This window comes from Taurulus bubalis, assembly GCF_910589615.1.
Source record: "Taurulus bubalis genome assembly, chromosome: 20".
In the NCBI taxonomy this organism is placed as follows: domain Eukaryota; kingdom Metazoa; phylum Chordata; class Actinopteri; order Perciformes; family Cottidae; genus Taurulus; species Taurulus bubalis.
Genome location: NC_136608.1, coordinates 15,227,841 through 15,246,968, shown reverse-complemented (window position 1 = coordinate 15,246,968; position 19,128 = coordinate 15,227,841). Strand labels below are relative to the sequence as shown.

Sequence of the window (19,128 nt, the reverse complement as noted above, 5' to 3'; positions counted from 1 at the left end):
CATCTTACTGGAATAACATAGTAATGCACACACACACACACACACACACACACACACACACACACACACACACACACACACACACACACACACACACACAAAATTGCATGGCACTCTGGTGCAACCGGTACTTGAATGCACCTTGAGAAGCACAACAACCTCCCACTGGCGTTTTCTATTTCCATATCCATATAAAAAAAACAGAGAGCATATTTCAACCCCCACCTGCAGACAGACCGGATACACACACTTGCTTATTTATACTGCTTTGCCAACAGTCTGGGTGATGCCACGCAAAGAAAAATAATAATATTAGTCTGCATCATAAAAAGGTCTTCTATGTCAAAAAATGACTTAAAACAAGTTCACTGCTGAGCTCGGTTCATCTGCGCCAAACTCCATGATACAAACATGTCAATTTAACGCTGCAACGCATATGAGTGCAGATGCAGAGCCTCCAACGAGTCTGGGGAACGACAAGATACCGAGACACCGATATTAAGAAAGAGAAGAAGAAAAATAATGCAGAGACTGGAGCAACGTTATGGGATCCGAGAGGCACGAGGAGTGTGTGCAGGTAATGTGCAGTTTCACACTAGAAAATACATACGTTAGGATTTTAATTAATATATATATATATATATATATATATATATATATATATTTGTCATAAAAAAATAATATATATATATATATATATATTATTTTTTTTATGACAAGAGAGCAAAACGTGTCGCCTGTTGAAGAGGTTACACACACACACGCACGCACGCACACACGCACACACACACACACACACACAAGCTTGATTTCCAACTCCTCCACTGACAGGCTCGGTTGGCTCGTTTTAAAGACGCACACACGCCAGAAGACGCATATTTACCATGTTTTACCGAGCCGCCCGCGGGGGGAAGAGTCGCCCTGCTCCCGGTGAACTTTTCTCCGCAGCAGCGCAACGAGCTCCGGGCATAATAACCTCGGGGATCGTCACACTGTGGGATCGCTCCGTTGCGTTGTCCTCGCGCGTTAAAGTTGCACGTTGCCCGTTAACGTCGGCGGCGCCATCACGGCGCTGCTTGAAAAGACTCCGGCCCGACGGCGGAGACGGTGTGGTTCGATGCCCGGCCAGCCCCGCCGCGGTAATCCCTCCAAACACAGCGAGCCAGGGAAGCACAATGTGTGATTACGCCCCGCCCACATGGTTTAAACAGAGGGAGGGGCAGGCGGGGATATCGAAGACACCCCTCCGAAGACACGCCCACATTCATTAATTTATAACCGGAGCGCGAAATAAAAGTAGTTTAACGAAAAATATGCAGTATATATATATTATATTTTTACAATGAAAGTCAAAGTATACATCAAGATAAGTACTTCAAGTATTTGGATTATACAATTATTATTCTGTTATACATGAAAATAAAGAAGTATAAAGGAACTCACTGTGCAGAATGAGCCCTTTCAGAGTTTTGCATTATTATATTACATTATTATTATTATTATTATTATTATTATTATTATTATTATTGACACATGTTCAGGGTTCATACACATTCTGGCCAATGGATTTCATGACTTTTCCATGACTTTAAACCAAATTTCCATGAGCAAACATTTAGTGAAATTTGGGTGTAAATGTAGTATTTAAACTAAGAATGAGAATCCAAAGCATACAGTAAACCTTAAATGACTCAAATGAATGAGGCAATAGTTTGATTAAAAGAATAAACATTTATATAGATGTCTGTATGTATGCCTGCTTATATTTTGATCGTCTTTCTTTTGAAAGCATATTAATTATTTCAAACTCAGCGTAAATGGACGTCATGAACACATGAATATAACACATTTACATGACTTTTACAAAACTTTTGGGATTTTATTTTTTCAAGGACTTTTCCAGGCCTGGAAATAACCATTTTAAAATTCCATGACTTTTCCAGGTTTTCCATGACAGTAAGAACCCTGCATGTTGTAAGCACAATATTCCACAGTCTGGTCACATGTTTTGGACTGAAATGCTAATCTGACAAATATAAAGAAACTGTAGTTGTCAAATAAATGTAGCAGAGTGAAAAGTAATATTTCCTTTAATCCCTTCCTTTTGAAATGTAGTGAAGTAGAAGTACTTCATGCATCAGGTGTTTTTTTTTGTCAACAATGATCAACTCCTGCTACTCGACTCTTCTCTTTTACTACGTTCCTCATCAGCTACACCAGACTTCTTCGATCGCTCTTTGTTTTACGCCGGATGATTATTTCGGCATGTGAAATAGATAAACAGGACACCATATCAAAGTGAAGGGTCAGAATCACCCAACAAAAGGTGTCATGAATAATTTAAGGACTGAGCTGGTTTACTCTGGCATTACTGATAAAGAACCTAATTAGCATGGTTAGCGGGCCTGTCATGTGATACGCCTCACATGAAGTATTTATCCACACAATATAAGTGGACTCTTGCATCTGCCGCTTTGGACAACACTGACATACTGACAGGTGTTTCATCCCCGTCTTACATTCTTGTCATTCTCCATCACTAGCCCCCCCCCCAAACACACAAACACACACACACACACACACACACACACACTCTCTCGTGCACGCGTCGACCTGAAGCCCACTTTCTGAGGCCGGGCGAATGAGTCAGCTGTGTTTTAATCACCGTGACAAGTGTGTGTGCTGACAGGCCGGACACTCGGAGGCCCTGGTGATTCAGAGAGAAGCACCTGGCACTGAGGCCGCCTGCAGAAGCTGAATCTGCATCCCGGCTGATTCAATCATATCGTCTCTGCCAGAGAGTGTGAGTGTTTAGAAGGATCGCTGCACGGCTCTCTCTGGGACGGATTTCACGACAAGCCTTCCTGTCATGATCAATCCTAAATAACCTAATACACTTCCAGTCCATTTCCCCATGGGTATTGATTTATTACATCCACGCATTCGCGTGTGTGTGTGAGAGAGAAGTAGCAGGCAGAGAGTTAAATGTGACATTTAATTAGATCCAGATTGGTGCTCTCTTTTGTACTTTAGCATCGATTTGCTTCAGAGAGGGTATTGGCTGTGAGCTCACACACAACAGCTTTAGCCTGTTATGTAAATGCCATTAAGAGCAGATCCCTAATGGGTATTTCAGCACCGCACGACTCTTGTGAGGCTTTACCACGGCAACAAAAGCCCATTTAAAGACGATTCTCTTTCCCTGCTTTGACTCATTTGCAAGGAAATAAAGCATTATGTCAGGGTTGAGCACGCACACTTAATGTCACCACATTTGACGTTTTAATAAGTGCAATTTTCAAAATCCAATTATCTGACAAAAAGAGAGATGCTTCACAGCATTTTTGATCTGCAGTGCATTAATATCAGAAAACTACACGATTGACAAGGACTGAAGCGTTTGCGTGCGTGCAAGACGTACAAGACGCTATTGTCCCTCCTCCCACCAGCGATGTTTGTGTTCTCTATGGACTTCCTGCAGCACTTCCTGTCTCCGTCTCAGCGGTGACCTCAGCCTGACCCCCGTAACACCAGAGACTTCCAGGACACCGATACCGGGCGGGAGGGTTTAGGTCTGGGCTCCGGGTTGTTTTTGGGAGGCTCTGGAATGTTTGACGGAGTCGGGAACGTTCTGTAGGGATTCTGAAATGTTTAGATGAAGGAATCGTACTGTTTTTTTTGGGAATGTTCTCGGGTGGGAATCGGAAACAATCGGCACCGGGGGTTCTGGAATGTTTAAGTCGTGGGCGGCGCAGGATGTTCTGCTGGGTTTCCTCCGATGTTTAGGTTACCGGGTCAGAACCTTCTGGTGGGAAAAGTGGAACGGAGCATCAGATACTTCTGTTGGGGTTCTTGAATGTTCAGATAAAGTTCTTAAAGCGCCACTAACCAATAATGACATGTTTACAATGCATCAGGTGACTCGTTTTACTGTCTTTCAGCTCCTTGTTTTGTTCTCATGGGCCGCCGAGAACAGACGTTCTCGGCCTGGTTTTTTTTAAACATAAAGCTCTAATAAACCAACTGAATTAAAGAAGAACATTGCTTTAAAAGCTCTAATAAACCAACTGAATTAAAGAAGAACATTGCTTTAAAATCCTGTTGCATAACGAATTTCTCTTACATTACTTCTCTCCCCACAGGAACACCTGTATGATGAAACTGCAACGCAACAACCATGCATTACTTAAGATGTTCTCTTTTTTAGTTGAGTCTTCTTCTTTAAATGTTACATGGTTTCATTCTGTCTACTTGTTCTCTTGCATTGGACTGCATACGTCAATGTGTCCGATGTTTAGTCCACCTATTCCACCTACATGGAGGATGTATGCCGGTCAAAAACTGACGTCAATCCGAATATCAGTTCCCATTTTTCCCTTCCAGTAAACCCGACTTCATTTAATATGTGTGAGAAAAGAAACCCAGACGTACATAGAAAGCGAGACAAGAAACTGAGAGCTAATTGACAAACAGCTGTTCTACTCCTGTCCGGTTATATCTCTGAGTCAGACTGGAAGGGAAACTCTCCAGACGCCTGTCGCCAAAAAGAAACGTCTCTTTGCTTCCTCATTTCTTTCTGTTCCTCGTTTCTCAGACAGACAGAAGCCCACAGTCACATGCACATCATAGGAGCAGATCCAAGTCCACAATGTTATGGAGATGAGGTGACACCTCGAGCACATCATGTCCCATTAACCCTGCGTTCAACTTTGATCCACAAGTAAATGATAGCACATCAGAGCGCCGTGGGGAGGAGAAAAAAGGAAATTACGGGGCGAGAATCACATTAAATCTTGAACATTTCCACCGTTACGACTCCCGCCTCATGTTTTGGGCCGACATCACTGTCGCAGGGACGCTCTAATGTGTTTAATAATTCTGCTGTTGCCATGTTGGGAATATGTCTGCACCCAGATGAGCACAGTGGCAACAAAACAAACAGAAGCTGCGACCCACCGTTGGTAAAAACTCATCTTTCATCCCTCGCCCCATGCAGAGCGAAGGCAGAATCAATTGAACACACACACACACACACACACACACACACACACACACACACACACACACACACACACACACATACACACACACGCATGCACCTCCTTTGGGCTCAGTAACTGGAGCAGAGAGGTTATGATGTATTTTTGGATGACATAATCCTCGCGGATAGAAGCCCCGACCATAAAATAACATCCCTTCCTTTCATTACGCCAACTCTTCATCGCTGTGAGTGACCTGTCCTCAAACGTCTCTCTTTTTATTAAAGCTGCCAACTCACTTTTCTTTTTTATTATGGCATCACTTGAGTGCCAGCAATTACATTTTCTTTTTACAATGCGTCTCCTGCCCTGCCTCTCTCTCTCTCTCTCACCTTATGGCTATATCCTCCCTTCCTTTCCTTGACTTATTGCTTGTGCTTTTATAACTTTGCCACACCAAACGGAGCACATCCTCTATGTCAACCTGAATTAAACGTCATGTACCCCCTTCCGGGATCTATCTCGAGCCGAATAAGACGGATTTGTCAGCAAGGCTAGTTTCAACTACCCTAAATGTTCTTTTCACCTTGTGCTTTTGACGCTAATGAGACCCATTAGGCTCACTAGTGGCCGAGTAATAATCCTCACTCACACGTCTCCACGGAGAGGGTGTCGAGAGCAGGAGGGATTTCTGCTGCTGTGGGCAGCGTTTGGCATGTGGGGACACAGTGATTAATCAGCCTGAGCGTCCCGTATATCAGCAGGCAGAATGAATCAGCACAGGGGCCTCAGTCTGTCACGCTGCAGCGGCAGAATCAGACATCAGCCCTGCAAGAGGTCCCGTCTGGTTAGTTTCAACCTGGTGATTCACGGCTGCAGGTGGCATCGTTAAAACTTTCTTCTGCAACATTCTTTTGCTCCTGGAATAAAGTGGAAACAAGCTGTGAACACAACAGGTTGAACTTGCAACGTAAGCCGGATACATGCTTTAATCTCTTCACCAGGGAGTCGTGGAAGTCAGCAGTATTCATGCAATTCAGAATGAGAGTGAAATATCTGATACTAATCAAATAATTGGCATAACATTTTGTAGTTTGAGGTATATTATGTTGTTTTGGGGGAAACAATTAGCATTTAGCTCAGTTACAGCTGAGTAAATACATTATGCAACTAGTTTGAATGGTACATCCCTATTTAATTTAATGATGCGTAAATCTCCAGAGTTTTCCACTACCTCTCCTCTCTACGTTAAAAGCAACTCTCTCTTTCCCACAAATGAACCGACGAAGATTCACTCCTCCTCCTCCTCCTCGCAGTCTTTTCAGCCTCTATAAAAGCATTTCTTTAGGGAGGGATGAGGTCCCCTGCTTTCCAGCCGCATCTTTTGTCCCAGCATAGCAGGGGAACTAAATCACTGGGGCACTTGAATGGGCATGCAGGGAATGAAATGGGGACGGTCTTTTCTTTCTTTTTTTGTGTGTGGACTCTGGTGGTGAATTGAAGCTGACTGGAAGAGAGGCTCTGCAGCAGATGGATGCTGTACCGTCGAGGCTAATCTCCCGTCCACTCGTTCACAAGCCCTAATGCAGTTTTAGTAGCACACATTAGCATACATTAGCATACAATCGCACTGATGATACTACTAAAGACACACATAAGTGAGGCATGTATCTGGACACGAAACAGATGGTCTTCTAGGCAGAACGGACTACTCTATCTGCAAAAGAAAGAGCACTTTACAGCCTGATTGTAGTTTATTTACTTCAATATTCTTTCATTTTAACTTTTAAGCCAACATTAATCAAATATATATATATAAAAATATATATATTAAAGGCTACAGCGACGTATTTAAATTGGTGCCAATGTGACTCCATATATAAAAACATCTCGGCCCATTCTCTCACATAAAAGGTCCAGTGTGTTGGATTTGGCGACATCTAGTGTTGAGGCTGCAGATTGCAACCAACTGAAACTTCTCCCGCGGGTCAAAGCGTGGAAGACAACGACGGTTTTGACGACGTGAAAAAAAGCAAAATGGCTTTTTCCAGAGCCAGAGTTTGGTTTGTCCGTTGTGTAGAAACATGGCTGCCAGATGTAAACGGAGGTAATTAAAATCCAAAGATGTCCAGTTAGAGAATATATATATATATTAGACTCGAGAAGCAAAAGTCCACAGCATAACGTCTAACTTGCGTTAGGATTCAATGCCATATTTATGGAAGTAGCTTTTAGTAATCCCTTTGGCCTCTGAACATGTGAGACATGCTGGATTAGTCCTGTGGTAAGAATGAACATAAAAGAGTCCGTCCGTCAAAGATTAAGAGCTCTCTTTCTCATGAGCACGCCATGTGAAATTACTTTTAGTTGCTTACTTTCAGGTTATTTATACAATGAAGAACACATATTATGTTCCTACCATTCTAATAGATCCCGCCAAATGCTGCACATTGTACCTGTAAATTGTAAATAAACCAAACGTTTCCTGTGACTGTGTCATGTTTTCTTTTCCTTTGATTCTGAACTGTATTTCTATTTAACAATTTAAAGCTTTTTTTAAAAAATATAATGTCTACTGCTTGAACCCGTGTTAAATGAAAAGCCTTGCTTTAATAAAATGAAGTCTAAAGTTAGAAATGTTTCAGGAACTATCTGTAAAAAAAAAAAAGAGGAAGCAATGGCAAAAATCAGACCACAAATTCAGATACCAACTTTAGATACTGGGTGCTCTGCGCATGATGGTATTAAGCTTTAAGATTCGATACGCTGCACAATAATTCTGAATTTCTCCACATAAACATAAGACCTCTTTAAAACACAGACAGAAAATGTACAAAAACAGTTAACTGAACAATTTAAAGGTGACAAATACATGTAGGAACTGGATTATAGAAAGACAAAAGCCCTCCATATATCCTGGCAGCACTATTTCTAAAATCCTGGACCTGGTCTCAAACCTCCAGCATCACAGAGGTAATTAATTCAGTGACGTCAATTCACGCTGACACTCATTATTGTCACACAGTTTGAGGCCCGGTTCTGTTTGTTTTTTTAACCGTTTCTCTGCAGCTTTCACCCACAAGCAGCTTCTGGCTGTTTCCTTGTCACTTTGCTCTTGATGCATGAGCGGCCTCTTATTGCAGCTCCCAGACACCTCTTACCGGTGATGGTACTAATCTCACATCTTTTGTCTCCCCATGTGTGTGTAACATTGTGTAGTTCAGGCACAAGGACGTTGTTTATACACAGCTTCAGTCTAGAGGAAGCACACTCTATATGCGGCTGCATTTGGCACAGAAAGGCTGAAACAACCTTCTAAAAAGCACACAGAGTTTATATCGTTTTGTAACGCAGGTAAAATACAAAGTACACTCACATGTGAGTCTGCTGAAGCCCTAAAGTACGGCTTCAAATCCAAACACCTGGTCAAGATAATCTAGTAACTAATTCAAAATGTTAGTAACTGTTCAAAAAGATGAGAAACATATTTGGGGTTCAATATGAATTTGGGATCCATGAAAACGAGAGTAAATTAATGTCCTATCTGGTTTGATAATGAGAGACTTTTCTGCTTTTTATTATTTCGAGCTCAACATTTTGGGATTTTGGACAAATTAGACCCTTTTTTTTCTCCATTCAATTATTCTTGTTAATCTTTGGTTACTTGGATCACCACATCTTCTTTAAAATATTGATCTAATATTACATATGTGATCTGCTCATCACATGTGAGGTACAGTACATTTACTCAAGTACTGTGTTAAGTACAACTTTGAGGTACTTGATGTTATGCTACTATATACTTCCACTCCACTAAATCTAAAATAAAATATTGAAGTGTTTTGTACAGAAATGACTTTGCAGATATCTGATTAATAAAAAAAAATGTGGTGTATGAATACTATAATATACTTTATTCTGAAATAGTGCATTCTGCATAATAAGTACTTATACTTTCAGTACTTTTTGCAGCTAACAGTTTGACTCACGATAGCTTGATTCAACCTGCTAATCGTGTTGCATGTTTTAACGAAACCTTTGATGTGTTGCAGTGATCCAAACACCGGGCCGTGAGCGGATCCGACCACCAGGACGAGTGAATGCTTCCACAAAGGACAGCGCGGCCTCTCTGACCACCAGGCGCCGCTTGAAACGGATATCTGAGGGGTCACACTTTCAAAGTGAGCGGGGCGGCGCTTTCATGTGTCGTCGCTGCACCGCCAGCTCATGACATTTCATCTGTTCTCTAGTGTAGATGACAGCCTCTGGGATTTGTAGGCAGGGAGAGAGAGCGAGAGAGAGAGAGAGAGAGAGAGAGAGAGAGAGACAGAGAGAGAGAGAGAGAGAGATACAGGTGTCTGACATTAAAGCAAGAGGTACAAAGGCGAAAGGTAATCTGTCATTAAATAACTCGATACATTGATTTGGATCGAATCAATAATCATCATCATCGATGCAAAGTGAAAAATATCGATGCATACACCATTATCTTTATCGACGCGCTTTTATTTTGAAATTTCCAAGGCCTTCTGTGTCACCATGTCATACCTGTCAGACCTGTCCAAAGAATCTATATCGTATTGTATCGTGATGAGACTTGTAGGTTACACCGCTAGCTTTCTCCCCCGTTTCCAGTCTATGTGCTAAGCTAAGCTAATCGACTGCTGCTACATATTCACCGTACAGACATGGAAGTGGTATTCATCGTCTCATCTAACTCTCTCCCCCAAAATAATAAGCAACTTCTTTGAGTTATTTAAAAAAGCCAAACATTTGCATCTTTTGTCTTTATTGGTATAATTCAACAGCTTTCAAAATGATCCCATAATGTAATCAACAACTCTCTGAAACAGTCTGAACCAAAAGATTACCGCCTTTGTTAAAGCCGGATTTACTGTAACGTTGTTGTGTCAGAGCTAATAAACCAAACGTAAAGCCGAAGAAGACGGATATGAAAGCGAAAATACGAGAAATACGAGAATACTTTTTTTCCGCTGACTTCACAGAGAAAAAGAGATGACGACGGAAAAAAAGATAAAATCTTTATTTACAGTACAGAGCCTGTTTTTCCTCTTCACAGCAGGTAGCTCGAGGCTTCTGACACAGACAAGGTTATATGTTAATGAGGCGGAGCGCGCACACACACACACACACACACACACACACACACACACACACACACACACACACACACACACACACACAACTTTAAACTAATATAGATAGCTGGTTGGACAAAATAAGACATTTTAAAACATCTAATTTGGTTAGTATTATCTGGACTTTATGAATAAAGCAACAGTTTAGTTTCTCTACCAGCGCTTCCTTTTTGTATTTTTATTATTTTCTTCACTGTTCTGGTTCCCTCTTAGTCATTTTTGGACAAATCAAGCAGCTATTTACACCGAAAAAGTTCTAAAAACCGTCTCTACGAAATGTAATCCATCCAACAGAAACATCAAATGTTCTGACTTATCTTATTGATAGTGCTGGTTTTAATATTCCCATTAAACCACACACATTGTGTGTATGATATGTGTTAGTGTGTTGTTTTAAACAGACAATTGCGATGAATATAGGTGCATGTAAACATGTTCGCTTTGCTTCACTTTAATGGCCACATAACCAGAGTGGGTGGAACGTGTTTTCAGCCCAGCACAGTGAAGTGCATACAGAGCACAGGGTCAGCAGACTATCACAAACAATAATCACCGCCGTGGGCAGAGAGGTGAAGAGAGCGCGATGCAGAGATGCAGGAATTGTTTGCGTCGCATAAAAAGCTGCAAACGATCCAATTGTACACACGGTGGCTGGAATGAAACATAAATAATGAGTTGTCGAGCTGTTGAGTCTCACTTTGTGTCACAGATGCAAAAGAGGAAGGCGAGTGGTGGGAAATGCAAAAATGAAAACTCTGGGGAAGTATAATAATACCACTTTAACCCTTAACGAAACATGCACAAAATGCTAAATCTAAATGTTGGTTTCAGGGTGTTGTGGAGGATTCATCCTCTGGGGAACATGCAATAGTTGTTGAGGTATTTCAGTTCAAAACTGCCCTAATTATTGGTTTGCAACACATAGAGAGATGTTAAGGAGATGTTTACCACACTATAAGTATCCGACAGGTGACACATTTACATCGTGTCACTTAATACATCATCATATCCACTGTGGGAGGGTTGCATCATTTGCAACTGGAAAAAAAAAGGTAATACATCGAAATATATCGCGATATATGTTTATCGGGATATCCCGAAATGATAAAAATCGCGATAACATCGTATCGTGACCTAAGTTTCGTGATCATATTGTATCGTGGTGATTCCCGCCCTTTAATCTCCACCACCCTCCATCCCTGTGTATCCTTGTAGGAGGGGAAACCTGCTCAATGTCCTCCCATTGCATCACCTCTTTCCCCGAGAGCGTGTGAGGATAAAGGAGACGGCTCCTCCGCGAGGTGTATTAGGGAGAGTGTGTTCAGCTTAATGAGCAGCAGCAGAGGGGGAATAAAAGCTGGGAGCTCTCCGACACCACAGCTAAGAGTTGGAGCACACTTTTCTCCACCGGCTCTGCAGGTATGTCTGTGCACGGAGGACTTGATGACATATTAGCGGTGCAGAAGCTGAGAGTGAGAGAGAGCTGAGACCTTGAGGAGGGCGGAAACAAACAAAGCGAAAACAAATAAAAGCTGCTCCTTTCTGCTACTATTTCCTTGTTTGTGGACTGGCAAAGGCTGTTGGCATGACAGGAAGAGCCCCATTATGCTGGAGGGGTTACATAACTTTTTGTTTAGGGCATTTGGTTGTGCATACACTGAGACACATAATGCATGCATGCACACACAGAAACACACAGCGTCAGCACAAAAAGGGGCAGCCCAAAGGAACAGGCTCAGAGACTTTCTCTATCTCCAGACACAGAGTGCAATAACCAGACATTTCAAAAGAGCAAGCTGAGATTGTGATGGACGGATAAAGACGGGAGGAACACAAACATGACCTCCTGCCGGAGCGCTCTGAGGCGGAGCGGAGAAACTTCAGGGACAAGAGAGGAAGACAGAGAAAAATAAGAAAAAAAAACAAGCTCTGCATGATCTATGGCTACTGCCATACACATTCCTTAGATGTTACTCGAGCAGCTAAAGCCAATCAGGTGCTTCACAGAGAACACAGACGTGGTGAAACTTGCCCGACTCATCCTGCAACTGTCAAAAAAACAGAGAGAGAGCTCATCTCTGGTCGCAAAACATTAAATAACAAACGTATCAACATGGAAACCACATAATAAAATCAACCGAGAGCCATTTCAGTGGTTAACAAGCGATAAAGTTGTTCCTATCTCACACAGCTTCTCATGTGATGGGTTCATGAGGGCAACAATGCGCTGATGATCACATGTGACTCTGCCCTGACCTCACTCCATAAACCACATCCAACACCCAAAGAGAAAAGCGAGGCGACAGATTTTAAAGTTGTAACAAGTGCAAACGCTATACCTCTGACACATAGATGAGCGGGATAGCGCTGTAGTTCCTCCTCATGCCTCCTCTTCCTCACAGCCCGAGGTCAAAGTGCATGCCACAGCAGCTTCAGAAGACCCCTGCAACATCAGAGAGCTCTGTCTGCCTCTTTGAAGTGTCGGGACTGCCCTGTGCGAGGGGAGGAGTGTGTGTGTGCGCGCGTGTGTGTGTGTGTGTGTGTGTGTGTGTGTGCGCAACCCTCTTATTGTGAAATGTTTTTTTTAGCTTCCTGTGTCAGCTCGCCTCGAATCTCGCTCTGCGCAACGCTGCCTCGTGCCGAGGTGTGTGCGGTCCGGGAACACTTGGCCACGGTAACAACAAACCTCAGCTGCCAATCAGGAGGCAGCAGACAAGAAGCTGGGGAGAAAAACTGTACGGGAGAGGGAGAGGGAGAGAGAGAAGGGAGGAAGGGAGGAAGGGAGGAAGGATTTAAGGGGATGAATGAGTTAGTGCAGGAATCTCCTGCCAGACTCACTCCTTCTATCTGCACAGCCAGATAACAGTGTGTGTGTCTGAAGCTGGACTTTGCACACACACACACACACACACACACACACACACACACACACACACACACACACACACACACACACACACACACACACACACACACTCCCACTCATACTCAAAGGCATATTTTACAAGTGGGAGAGAGGTCAATGTTGTTTCTTGACATCCAACCTAAAGCTGAATGTTCTTCACCATCCTTCTAAAAAGTGTTTTATTATATTTATATAAAATACTATTTCTAAGCAGGTGAGGTCATCTTTAGCTATAGAATCGGACTGATTTAATTAAATGTTGCTTGCCATTCAAATATTTGTAGTGATTCCCACAATAAAGTATATAGTCTAATATATAGTCTAACATCTCTCGTGGGCGGGACCAAGACGCGAGGAAAGGAAAGGAATCGAGGATGCACAAAGTGGGAAATTAGAAAGACCTATATGGTGTCAGAATAGTAATGAGATTGAGAACTTTCTCCGATGATGCGTCACACAGTTGTGACTCAAGAGAGCCAACGTTGATGTTATTAGGAACACCTATCTGGGCTTTTCCTGCAATTATAACCGCGGCACAGTGTGTAGTGATGGCTATACAGACTTTATTCACAGTGGGATAATTGCAGTGTAATTTGATGATAATAATACAAAGACATAAAATGCTGTTTTGTCCTTTAAATTAATAATTCACAGCATGTCCATATTAATTACGGCCCACGTTACACTTGACGACGTTGAGGAGACGCTGACCTTTTTCCCCGCAGAAGAAAAGCGCAGCTGTTACTAATAACATGAATTAACCAGAACTGCAACACCTACATGGACATCATTTGTTCCACCTGCGCCTCTTCATTCTAGGAGATGTGAAAATGTCGGCCATGAAATGGGATTATAATAAAAAATATAATTGTGATCAGTAAGAATAGTGCACCATCTACAGACACAGGAAGGAACGGGACCTCAGGTGTCTCACGGAGGCACAGGTGAACTCTGGGAACTTCAGTCCACGAAAAAACACAAAGGTTTGAGAGCTTTAGCTTGACTTTGCCTTTGAGTTTGGGAAGTGGACAGAACTGGGACGTTAGTCTTGCTAAAGGGTAGTAGGCCTAAAACAGAAAAGACCCAGGGCACCGACTCGGACCCATCAAGCATAACACTTTTCGATAAGAAGGAATCTCACACTCAAATCCACAAATAATGGAGGAAGTCAGGCGTGGAGGATGCAAGAAGAGAGGACGAGGAAGGAGGAAAAGACGATGATGTCAAAGAGAGGATGAGGATGAGGAGGTGACGAGGCCTGACAGCTGGCAGGAGGAATGATGGAAGAGGAACGCGGGCCTGTCTGGATATCAAGGCGACCCTCCTTAGCCTCTTTCTGGCGCCCGGCTGCATCGCCAGCGGCTTGCCAATACTGCTGCATCAGCACTTAAAGACTGAGGGAGATTATCTGCTCCACTTTGCAGCGGCTGATTCAGACAATCGCGATCAGCTGCCGCGAGGAAAACCGAAGGGCAACAAATGAACAGTCCACCGAACACAGATTTGAATGACACTCTGGCTTATTCATTGCCATTGGAGCATTTTTGGCTCAATTTGCTTTAATTAGTTTAAATGGATGAGATGCTGAGGCAGGGCTGGAACAGCGCCCCCTCCTGGACAACGGGCAGTATCACAGGCGTAGTGTGTGCTGACTCTTACATTTAGCTGACTTTCTTCTTTTTCTTCTTCTTCCTCCTCCAAACCATCACCTCGGGGATGAAGTGAGGAAACAGTGAGTCTCCTCATTGAACAGCTCCAGATCTCTGAAACTGCAGAAACACAAACTGAAGAAGTGACATTAGTGAATGTATTACCCTTTTATATATTATTATTATTATTATTTATACCTTTTTTTAATTTATTAAAATGAATAACAATGTAAGTGTCAAAAAGAAGTGGCGCTACTCGGAGCAGCAAAGGTAACGTTGGCGACACCGGCGTGTAGAAATACTGCCACAAGTAATAAAAGTCATGCATTTCAAATAAGTAAAAGCACAAAGACATCAAAATATACTCGCAATACCAAAAGAGAATAATATATTTATTTTATTTTAAACTGATAAAATAGCATCTTATTCTTCTCCCTCCTTGAAATGTATTTTGTATTTCATTGAAACTGATGTCATTTGTTAGAGAGACTTTCTAGCAGTAAAGTTTACTATTGGAGCTTTAGAAGGTTAATGTGGTGTAAACGGTGTAAATGACTACGTTAATGCTGATGTGGTTTTAAAATAAATAAATACAAATGTTCTGATTTATTTTGGTACTTTTTGGACTAAAAAAGTGAAACTCTCTGAACGCAAAACTTTAGACTGAATTAAATAAACAATATATTATATACAAAATACAGTCTTGCCTGTAACTGATCCCGTATCTTTCTATTTTGCACTTTGACGCAAGTGGGGTTTTATGTACTTATTTGTACTTTATATAAATATGAAACTCACTCAATAAGCAGAATTCTACTCAAAGGATTATTTACTGCTCTAATGGAAAATGATGAGTTAGATAAGCGACTCCTCAAGTCCACGTCCAAGTGTCCTTGGGCAAGACCCTGAACACAAATTGCTCTCGAGGGCTGAGCCATCAGTGTTTGTATGAATGGAACATATGTGATATATGGGCAGCTGGCCTTCAGTGAATGAATGAATGAATGGGTGAATGATGATGAGTATCTACCAGGTTAATTAAGACAGATGCCCTCAAGCTGTCACCTGTGATCATACGAGTGGAACCTGCAAGGAGACACAAAGAAATAAACACGCAGAAATGACGCTGCATACATTTTTGTCCTGCTAGCAGCCATTCAGTCGCCTATAATAACTTGTAGGAGGATTTAAGAGTATACAAGGCTGCAGACGATGGATACTAAGAGTTATCAGGACTTAGAAACACCTCCCGACAACACAATTTGAAAAAGCAAGCACACAAACCTCTTCCTCTGCACATGGGCAGTGGTGCCGGCTGGACTTTCACAGGGACTCCCGAGTCCTTCTGAGTGTGTCCAGTCCCGTTCACACAGTGCAGCCCGGCGGCTCTGCAGGACCTCAACACCTCTGTGTGAAATGCTGCATGTTGCAACTTTCCCTCGGCTCAGCATAATCCTGCAGTGATTAACGCGCAATGGAGACAACGTCTGTCCCCACATAGAGACATGAGCTCTGAAATAAAATGCTGACAAGACAATCTCGAGAAGAAGGCTGCTGCCGATAGAGATTAGAGGTCAACATCTGAGGATTTTATGCTTTTGTTTATCAAATATGATTGAAAAGTGTAATTGCAATTGGCTTAATCAATGTGAGAAATGATTGTCAATGATTGCTTAAGTAAAGTACCAAATGTTAAAAAAACTACTTGCAAATGCCGTTTTATATTACTGAAGAATCGTCTTTTTTCTCACATTAATGTAATTTGAGGAACAATTTAATATTTTATTTGACTTGAAAAACTAGAAATACTTCTTCTCATGACCTCTTGGGATTCAGCCGCTTGAATCTTGAAGAAGTTTACTATGTTTTTTAAAATTTTGTTTTTATTATGGCTGCACACACAATCAAATGGAAATAATATGGATGTCATTTCCACCATTTTCCCAAAATTCCACCTGATATATTTGTCTTTTTTGGAAACTTCTGGTTCGCCACTAGAATCTAAAATGAGGAGGATATAATTAAAGCTGTGCAGAAATGTAAAAGTCCCATATTGGACTTGAACCACCACAAATGAGTTCTTCTCAACCTGTTGGGGAACACCAAAAGGTTTGTTGTGAGAATAAACACCCCATCGTAAATGTCTGTATAGAGATTTTATTAGGATATTGTTGGATGCAGTTTTAGGAAATCATAATTTACAAATATAATGCAGTCAGAGTTCACTGAGCTCCGGCTTTGGGTGGAACCCACTCGTGGATCTTCTTGCTGGTGGTGGGGAAGGGCACGTACTGCTGCGAGCTGCCGCTCACGTTGAACTGGTGGACCTCGGCCAGGAACTTCTTGGGCTCTGGTGGGTGTGTGGTGGGGGGGTCGTCCGTCATGCAGTGCAGCCAGCGATGCCTGAAGAGTGAACACGGAGGGGCAGCTGGTGTAAATGACAAGCTCAGCCCTTCTTTTTATGTATTTTGTGGTGATTATTATTATTTTTTGACAGCTACATATCAGAATCAGCTGTGTATTGACTTGGTGAAAGGTGCATAATAATAACAGTGCAATAACATGAGGAAAAATATAAAAATATGGTAAACAAACAAACAGTACGTTAAAACAAGTGTATTATATCTGCATATCTATTAATCTACCAACCAAGACAGTACAGTTTAACGGTCTGAGATGACTACAAACAACTGTATTTTTATTCAGGAATACATTTTCATCTACTGCACCTCTTAAGGAGAACTGGTATCATATTTAATCGTCTTCGTTGTGTGAAATCAGATACGATGTGTTTAAGGTTGATAGTAGACGAGACTAAGATGGACCCCAGAAATCCGTAAGAGTTTTTTTTAGCCCAAATGGTGATAGTTGTACTCCTTTTACTACAAAGTGGAGGTCGTACCACTCAGAAGGAACCATGCTGCCGTCCACCTCCCACATGGTGTTCTTTCCGTTCATCTCTGTGGTGTAGATCACCCAGCGGTGACGTCCTGGACACGTTTTTGGAGACAAACAAACAGATTAGGGACAGATTAGTAATAATATACATATATACATAAAATAACCCAAATCTATACAATAGTTGAAACTCAACTCACCGAAGAAGTTCCTGTTGTCCTCAAAGTACTTATTTCCATATTTATCCACACCAATCAGGGCTCCTGTCTTCACGTCGTTCACCCTGACAATGGCACAGTGATGGTCAGGTTGACAGTCATAAGATATACAGTAAGCTCCACTTTTCTACCATTTTCTTTAATTATATAAACCAAAACAAGGGAGCCGGATTCATCAGAGGCTCCTTGACGTTTCCTCAGTAGGACCTCCAGTAGGTTTAATCGCTCCTAATGAACATTTTGCTTAAATTAAGATACTTTCTAATGGAGTTTGGCGTAACATAGCATTCAAACGCATTGACATGTCTGACATATTTTAACGTTTTCTAGGAGTTCCAGGCTCCTTTTTCCGGCCGGTTTACACATCTTTAAACCCCTCTCACAGTCAAACAGCGGCTCAGTACAGACAATACAAACTATTAAATTAAACTGACCTCACTAACTGACGAAAAAAACCTCGAACTCCACCATGACCTCCTAATTGTCCCAAAGCCCTTCGGACGACGTTTGCATACTCCGCCATCTTGAGACGGAAGAATTACCGAGACGGACTGTTGTGCCTTAAAAATAGGTCCGAATAGCACCAACAAGCTTGTGGACATTTAGTTCCACATGTAGATACAAAACTATCCGGGAACCGTAACAGTAGTACTTGAATAATATACTTGATAAAATATTTGCGAAGCATAAGTGCTATTTAAAAATCAAAAGATTAGAATTTTCCATAGTTACACCCTTCTTTATGTATTTAATGTTCAACACTATGATATTACACTGTATATCCCAGACAATTGTATTCTTTGCACAGAAGACAAGCTCCATTTTTTCCTTATAATTTAACTGAAACTAAATATCATCTTAAAATAGACACAACTTTAGATAAAACTCCACAACCTCTCTCTATGTAAAGTATATACACACAACTCTCACTTGGATGTCCTGGATTTATTTCTTAAAGTTTGTTTATTGTCTTTTTTTCATTTTGGACACATTTCTAATTTATTTTCTCATATGCACACCCTTTTTGAATGTCATTTACACATTCAAGGATGGTGCATTTCACTATATGTGACAAATACAACTTCCATAAATGTTACTGTGACTGCAACCACAACCACACCAGTTAATACTTCACCTTTGCTGTAACTACAAGCTCAGTCAGGTGGACCGGACTGTTTGTTACAGTTGGTAACGGTTGTGTTTTAAAATTATTTCTAAATGTTAAATTCACAATGTACATACAGGAAGATTTTTTTCATGATTATATGCAATGCAAATGCCGCATTCATCTGCAACAGCCTTGTAATTAGTTTCTATACC

At 41.6% G+C, this 19,128-nt stretch overlaps 2 protein-coding genes across 2 annotated transcripts in view; both read right to left on the bottom strand.

Annotated features, from left to right (window-relative positions):
• The window catches only part of tmcc3 (transmembrane and coiled-coil domain family 3), a gene marked incomplete at its 5' end in the record, with an annotated part of 35,889 nt that extends 21,100 nt beyond the window's left edge, over window positions 1-14,789 (bottom strand). Inside the window, one exon of the mRNA XM_079236280.1 lies at window positions 14,703-14,789. Within this exon, the coding sequence (XP_079092406.1) occupies window positions 14,703-14,789 (87 nt within the window). The remainder of the gene's footprint in view (window positions 1-14,702) is intronic.
• Window positions 14,790-16,833: 2,044 nt separating this feature from the next.
• On the bottom strand, window positions 16,834-18,334 carry ndufa12 (NADH:ubiquinone oxidoreductase subunit A12). The gene is made up of 4 exons (XM_079235925.1): window positions 18,243-18,334; window positions 17,791-17,873; window positions 17,595-17,682; window positions 16,834-17,095 (listed from the first exon to the last, which is right to left on the bottom strand). The coding sequence occupies exons 1-4, from the start codon at window positions 18,329-18,331 to the stop codon at window positions 16,915-16,917; spliced, it is 441 nt and encodes a 146-aa protein (XP_079092051.1). The 5' UTR covers window positions 18,332-18,334; the 3' UTR covers window positions 16,834-16,914.
• Between the last annotated feature and the right edge of the window lie 794 nt (window positions 18,335-19,128).

What these genes read in the sequence shown, in the direction of transcription:
- ndufa12 (XM_079235925.1), bottom strand. Translation starts at nt 18,331, where the DNA reads ATGGCGGAGTATGCAAACGTCGTCCGAAGGGCTTTGGGACAATTAGGA. An exon ending in TTTTTTCGTCAGTTAGTGAG is followed by an intron (nt 17,874 to 18,242) that starts GTCAGTTTAATT and finishes TGCCATTGTCAG; the next exon opens with GGTGAACGACGTGAAGACAG. An exon ending in AGCATGGTTCCTTCTGAGTG is followed by an intron (nt 17,096 to 17,594) that starts GTACGACCTCCA and finishes TTCACTCTTCAG; the next exon opens with GCATCGCTGGCTGCACTGCA.